This window comes from Electrophorus electricus, chromosome 22 (genome assembly GCF_013358815.1).
Source record: "Electrophorus electricus isolate fEleEle1 chromosome 22, fEleEle1.pri, whole genome shotgun sequence".
Taxonomy (NCBI): domain Eukaryota; kingdom Metazoa; phylum Chordata; class Actinopteri; order Gymnotiformes; family Gymnotidae; genus Electrophorus; species Electrophorus electricus.
In genome coordinates, this window is record NC_049556.1 from 14215224 (window position 1) to 14222723 (window position 7500).

The window sequence follows — 7500 nt, forward strand, 5'->3', positions numbered from 1 at the left end:
AAACACACACACATATACATATGCAAAACACACACTATATACATATACACGTGCACAAATACACAGACATTAGATACATAAACATATGCACAAACACACACACACACACATTATATACATATACATGTGCACAAATACACACACACACTATATACATATGCACAAATACACACAGACATTAAATACATATACACATGCACAAACACACACACATTATATACATATACACACACACACACACATTATATACATATACACACACACACTATATACATATACATGTGCACAAAAACACGCACACACACTATATACATATACATGTGCACAAATACACGCAAACACACACACTATATACATATACACATGCACAAATACACACAGAGACATTATATACATATACACATGCACAAACACACACATTATATACATATACATGTGCACAAAAACACGCACACACACTATATACACGTGCACAAATACACACACACACACAATATACATATAGACATGCACAAATACACACACACACAATATACATATACACGTGCACAAATACACACGCATATTATATATACACGTGCACAAATACACACACAAACATTATATACATATACACATGCACAAACACACACATTATATACATATACATGTGCACAAAAACACGCACACACACTATATACACGTGCACAAATACACACACACACACAATATACATATACACGTGCACAAATACACACGCATATTATATATACACGTGCACAAATACACACACAAACATTATATACATATACACGTGCAAACATACACACACACACAATATACATATAGACATGCACAAATACACACACACATGCACAAACACACATTATATACATATACAAGTGCACAAATACACACAAACACGCATATTATATACATATACAGGTGTGCAGACACATACATATACACGTGCAAATACACACACACACAATATACATATGCACAAATACACACACATTATATACATATACACGAGCACAAATATTATATAAATATACACGTGCACAAACACACACACGCATATACACAAATATATATGTACATATATACATACATACACACACACACCCACACATATATACTTTGTGTATTTTTGTGTATTTGTGCGTGTGTGTGTCTCATACCAGGGATACAAGGTGAGTAAGTGCAGTGCACTGTAGTAAGAGATGTAGAGATATTGAAAGTACACAGAGTTCCTGGGGAAACAGAATGTTCTGGACAGAACGTTCATCAGCTTCTGTGTTTGGAGCACTTTGGTGATGAAGGTCCTGTGTATGTTACTACAATTTTGAAAATATAAATATATTTTTAAAATTCCCTCGTCCTGCCCTGTGATGTAATAATTATGTTTCAGACTGAGAAAGAGACCGACGTAAGCAATGTGTGTGTGTATATACGTGTGTGTGTTTGTGTGTATGTGTGTGTGCGTGTGAGTGTGTGTGTGTATGTGTGTGTGTGTGTGTGTATGTGAGTGTGTGTTTCTGTGTGTGTATATGTGTGAGTGTATGTGAGTGTGTGTGTGTGTGTGTGTGTGTGTGTGTGAGTGTGTGTGTGTGTGTGTGAGAATGTATGTGAGTGTGTGTATGTGTGTGTGTGTGTATGTGAGTGTGTATGTGTGAGTGTGTGTGTATGTGTGCGTGTGTGAGTGTGAGTGTGTGTGTATGTGAGTGTGTGTGTGTGTATGTATGTGAGTGTGAATGTGTATGTGTGTGTGAGTTTCTGTGTGTATGTGTGAGTGTGAGTGTGTATGTGTGTGTGTATGTGTGTGAGTGTGAGTGTATGTGTGAGTGTGAATGAGTTTCTGTGTGTATGTGTGAGTGTGAGTGTGTGTGTATGTGTGTGAGTGTATGTGTGAGTGTGAGTGTGTATGAGTTTCTGTGTGTATGTGTGAGTGTGTGTGTGAGTGTATATGTGTGAGTGTGTGAGTGTGTGTGTGATGGACTGACCAGACTCTGTGCTGCTGTCCTTGTTGTTCATGGTGGGTTGCACTCACTCTCTCCAGCCTGCAGGCGGCAGTCAGATATTCCACAGCAGCTCAAACTGCAAAACTAAGACCCACACACACACACACACACACACACACACACACACAAACACACACACACACAAACAGATCAAACTGTGACACTAACACACACACAATAAACACATGAAAACACCCAGGCCCAGTAGTAAAGCCCAGTAATAAGATTCAGTATTATGGCCTAGTAATGAGACTCAGTAGTAAAGTCCAGGGATGAGACTCAGTAGTAAAGCCCAGTAATAAGATTCAGTATTATGGCCTAGTAATGAGACTCAGTAGTAAAGCCCAGGGATGAGACTCAGTAGTAAAGCCCAGGGATGAGACTCAGTAGTAAAGCCCAGGGATGAGACTCAGTAGTAAAGCCCAGGGATGAGTCTCAGTAGTAAAGCCCAGTGATGAGTCTCAGTAGTAAAGCCCAGTGATGAGTCTCAGTAGTAAAGCCCCGTGATGAGACTCAAGTTTCAAGTTTGGTTTATTTGTCACATACATAGTCATACACAGTATAACTCGCAGTGAAATGGTTGAGAGTGCTCTGTCCAAACTGAGGGAAAAAAAACAGGGGTGCATAGAGAAATATAGATATTCTCTATATGTGAAATATATATATGCAAAGAGAAATATATATATATTCTATGTATGTACAAAATATATTAACAATGTATGTACAATATATGTATATTATGATTATATACACAATGTACAATGTATATGGTTGTGTATATGTACACAATCTACAGAATGTACAGATCCATTTCGTATAATAACATATCTACAGTTGTTGTGTAACAAGGTAATTGAATATAAATATATATATACAGATATACAGTTATGTTACATGGTGGTGGTGGTCCCCACAGTTTATCAGTTTCCCTGATTCAGGGCCCGAATGGCCTGTGGGAAGAAGCTCCTCTTCAGCCTCTCTGTCTTGGTCTTCAGGGAGCGAAAGCGCCTCCCTGACCTCAACAGAGAGAAAAGTGTATTGTTGGGATGGGTGGGGTCCTTCACAATTCTCCTGGCCTTGGTCTGGCACCACTTGTAGTAGATGGTCTGCAGGTCAGGAAGTTCTGTGTGAGTGATGCTGAACGCACTACCCTTTGGAGTGCTTGTCTGTCCTGCTTGGTGCTATTCCCAAACCAGACTGTGTGTTCCCCGTGAGGATGCTCTCGATAGTGCAGGTGTAGAAGTTCCGCAGTACCTTGGAGGGCAGTCTGAAGTCACTTAGGCGTCTGAGGTGGTAAAGACGCTGACGAGCCTTCTTTGCCAGGGAGTTGGTATGGCGGGACCAGGACAGGTCCTGCGAGATGTGAACACCAAGGTACCTGAAACTATCTACTCTCTCCACCGTATTTCCACTGATCCTCACAGGTTGGTAGTGCCGCTCCTGCTTCTTGCTGCAATCCACGATCAGCTCCTTTGTCTTACTGACGTTTAGGAGGAGATTATTTTCCTGGCACCAGTTCTCCAGGTGTTTAATCTCCTCCAGATAGGCCCTCTCATCGTTGTCCGAGATCAGGCCCATGATGACGGTATCTTCAGCAAACATGACAATGATGGTGGAGCTGGAAGTGGCTGTGCAGTCATAGGTGTACAGTGAGTAGAGCAGGGGGCTTAGGACACAACCCTGAGGAGCTCCAGTGCTGAGGGTGAGGGTGGATGAGACACAGTTGCCCACCCGTACTGATTGTAGTCTGTTCGTTAGGAAGTTGGAGATCCAGTCGCACAGGGATGTATGCAGTCCTAGATCCTCCAACTTAGTAGTGAGTAGGGAGGGGATGATAGTGTTAAATGCTGAACTGTAGTCGACAAACAGCATTTTAACATAATTTCCCCTCCCTTCGTCCAGGTGAGTCAGTGTGGTGTGGAGCAGATATGCAATTGCATCGTCAGTGGAGCGGTTGTGGCGGTATGCAAACTGCAGTGGGTCCATGGAGGCTGGCAGTGAAGATGTGATGAAGTCTCTGACTAGCTTTTCAAAGCACTTCATCACGACTGATGTGAGGGCGACAGGGCGGTAGTCATTGAGGTCGGAGGGTCGAGGTTTCTTCGGGACGGGGACGATGGTGGACCGCTTGAAGCTGGACGGGACAATACCGAGCGTCAGGGAGAGATTGAAGATGTCGGTGAATACCGGGGCTAGCTGATCTGCGCAGGCTTTGAGGACTCTCCCAGATACCGTCTGGTCCCATCACCTTCCTGGTATTCACCCTTTTAAACACTCTCCTCACGTCACTCTCCGTGATGATGAGAGGGCGCTGTTCTATGGTGGGTCCTGCGCATGCGCCATTGGCTGCGCCGATAGTGCCATTTGCACTAGCGCTGTTAGCATTGGCGCTGTTAGCATTAGCGCTGCTAGATGTAGCCTCGAAGCGAGTGAAGAATGTATTCAGCTCGCTCGCCAGAGACTCATCTGCACTCATCAGTCCAGAGGGTGGGCTCCTGTAGTCCGTGATCATCCGTAGTCCCTGCCACAGGGATCTAGAGCCACTCTGCTGGAACTGTGTCTCTAGTTTCCTCCCATAGCGCCGCTTCGCCTCCCTCACCGCCCTGCGCACTCCGTATGCCGCAGACTTGTACTCGTCCATGTTCCCGCTGATGATCCCCGCGGTGTAGGCAGCAGTGCGAGAGTTCAGAGCCTCGCGGATGGTTCTGTCCACCCAGGGCTTCTGGTTGGAAAACTTCTTGATGGTGATTCTTGGGATCGTGTCGTCCACCAGTTTCCCAATAAACCCCACTACTGCCTCCGTAAACTCGCTGACATCATCAGTGCTGCGCCGGAACATGTCCCAGTCCGCGTCCTCCAGAGCGTCCTGCAGAGCGGCCACCGATTAGTCTGTCCAGCGCGCGACCTCCCTCTGAACCGGAGCTTCCCGTTTCAGCCGTTGTTTATATTTTGGTATGAGGAAGATGGCGGCGTGGTCCGACTTACCAAACGGTGGATGAGCTGGTGCCTTGTAGCTGTCCTTGTATGGGGTGTAGCAGTGGTCTAGTGTCCTATTTCTCCTGGTGGGGAAGGTTACGTGCTGGTAGAGGTTGGGTACTGCACGCTTGAGGTTAGCGCTGTTGAAATCCCCAATCACAATAAGTGCAGCGTCCCGGTGCTGTGCCTGAAACTGTGTGAGAGCCTCATGAAGTTCACACAGTGCAGTGTCCATGTTAGCCTGAGGTGGGATGTACACGGTGTTGATGATGACCAAAGTGAACTCCCGGGGAAGGTAGAAAGGACGAAGCTTGAAGGCGAGCAGCTCCAGGTTGGGTGAGCAGGAGCAGGCGAGAGTAACAAAGTTGGCATTGTTGCACCAGCTGTTGTTTACCATCACACACACTCCGCCGCCTCTCGACTTCCCCGAACGTGCCGTCCTGTCCATGCGGTGAACCGAGAAGAACTCGGCCGGCTGGATAGCGTGGTTTGGTACCGCTGGGTTCAGCCACGACTCGGTGAAACAGAGGAGGTTGCAGTCCCGAATGTCCCTCTGGAACTTTATCCTGGCCCGGAGGTCGTCTAGCTTGTTATCCAGAGACTGGACGTTGGCTAGCAGCATGCTGGGTAAGGGAGCTCGGTGTGCCCGAGCCCTCAGCCTGTTCCTGACGCCGGCTCGCTTCCCTCGAGGCCTTTTCCTCGCGCCGCGTCTTCTGTTTTCCCTCAGGATCTCCGTCGGCCATCTTGGGTCCGGGGTTACAGACGGCTTGAGGTGAGTGCTATGTAGATTAAGAGAAATAAGGGCGTCTCTGCTGTATGAGATACGTGCCGTGGTGTGTAGAGAAGGGCTGCGGAGAAGTCAGGGGTAGCGGGAAGAGTGAAAAGAGCGAAAAAAGTGCCAGGTGTGGACGGAGCAGTCGTGACGGCAGCCGACCTCACCGGTGCCATCTTTCAAGACTCAGTAGTAAAGCCCAGTGATGAGTCTCAGTAGTAAAGCCCAGGGATGAGTCTCAGTAGTAAGGCCCAGGGATGAGTCTCAGTAGTAAGGCCCAGGGATGAGTCTCAGTAGTAAGGCCCAGGGATGAGTCTCAGTAGTAAGGCCCAGGGATGAGTCTCAGTAGTAAGGCCCAGGGATGAGTCTCAGTAGTAAGGCCCAGGGATGAGTCTCAGTAGTAAGGCCCAGGGATGAGTCTCAGTAGTAAGGCCCAGGGATGAGTCTCAGTAGTAAGGCCCAGGGATGAGTCTCAGTAGTAAGGCCCAGGGATGAGTCTCAGTAGTAAAGCCCAGGGATGAGTCTCAGTAGTAAAGCCCAGGGATGAGTCTCAGTAGTAAAGCCCAGGGATGAGTCTCAGTAGTAAAGCCCAGGGATGAGTCTCAGTAGTAAAGCCCAGGGATGAGTCTCAGTAGTAAAGCCCAGGGATGAGTCTCAGTAGTAAAGCCCAGGGATGAGACTCAGTAAACCTATAAACAGCCTCCCACCACCACACAAGACTCTGAATCATAGTCTCTATTTCCCTCTGTTGCCTAGTTACCAGAACGGTGTTCAACAAGAGAGACTGAAGGAGAGAAGGAAGGGAATGGAGAGAAAGAGAGAGAGAGAGAGAGAGAGAGAGACAGAGAGAGAGAGACAGAGAGAGAAAGTGAGAGAGAGACGGAGAGAAAGTGAGAGAGAGAGAGAGAGACAGAGAGAAAGTGTGAGAGAGAGAGAGACAGAGAGAAAGTGAGAGAGAGAGAGAGAGAGAGAAAGAAAAGCAAACCTGCTTGGTCTTTTTGTGAATGTAATCATGGATGGGAGAAAACGTAATTAAACTTTTAATTTTAATGAACCTGTTACTCCCATTGTTTATATTAACAGGATACGGTTTCTACTCAACATGTAACTGTTGCTATGATTACAGACTTTGGCAAAGATACATGTAGTAACAGATACAAAACCACTGGAGCACACACACAAAGACACACACACAGGCACACAATGGGTCAGAGCACATTTCTTTAGATATCCAGTCACACACCAAAGGAAAACGTGTGAATTACAACATCCTAAATATACACGTTTGTGTATGTCTGCACACGTGTGTATGTACATGCATGGACACAAACAGATACTCATGTGCACACATTTAAAAACAGTTACACACAGACAACTTTCTTGTCTGTAACTGTACCCTTACAGAGTCTGTGTTTCATTAGCTAATGTAGTGTTCAGTAACACTATAGAAACACAAGCTGTTGTTTGGTTGAGCTGAAAACATGTGTGTTGCCCCACTAATGATCACTGAAATCCAGCCTCCACTCACCAAACACACTAATGATCACTGAAATCCAGCCTCCACCCACCAAACACTGCCTGAATGCCAATAAAATTGTGGAGCTGCGACAAAGTGAAGCGTTTGGCTCAGCTGAACTTCTTCAATTTAAATTTGTCAAATTTGTCAGTTATCCAATCAGAAAAAAGACAGGGTTTGCAAAACTCATCTTATCAAAGGTTCCAAGTCAAAACAGAAGAGCCAATATCACT

General features: G+C 45.8%; 1 protein-coding gene across 3 annotated transcripts in view; it reads right to left on the reverse strand.

Moving 5' to 3' along the window:
- Positions 1–7500, reverse strand: part of camta2 (calmodulin binding transcription activator 2) — a 39088-nt gene that overhangs the window by 30584 nt on the left and 1004 nt on the right. For all 3 annotated transcript variants that reach the window (XM_035521487.1, XM_035521486.1, XM_035521485.1), the window contains exon 2: positions 1986–2087. In XM_035521487.1, the coding sequence (XP_035377380.1) occupies positions 1986–2016 (31 nt within the window). In that variant the 5' untranslated portion in view covers positions 2017–2087. The remainder of the gene's footprint in view (positions 1–1985; positions 2088–7500) is intronic.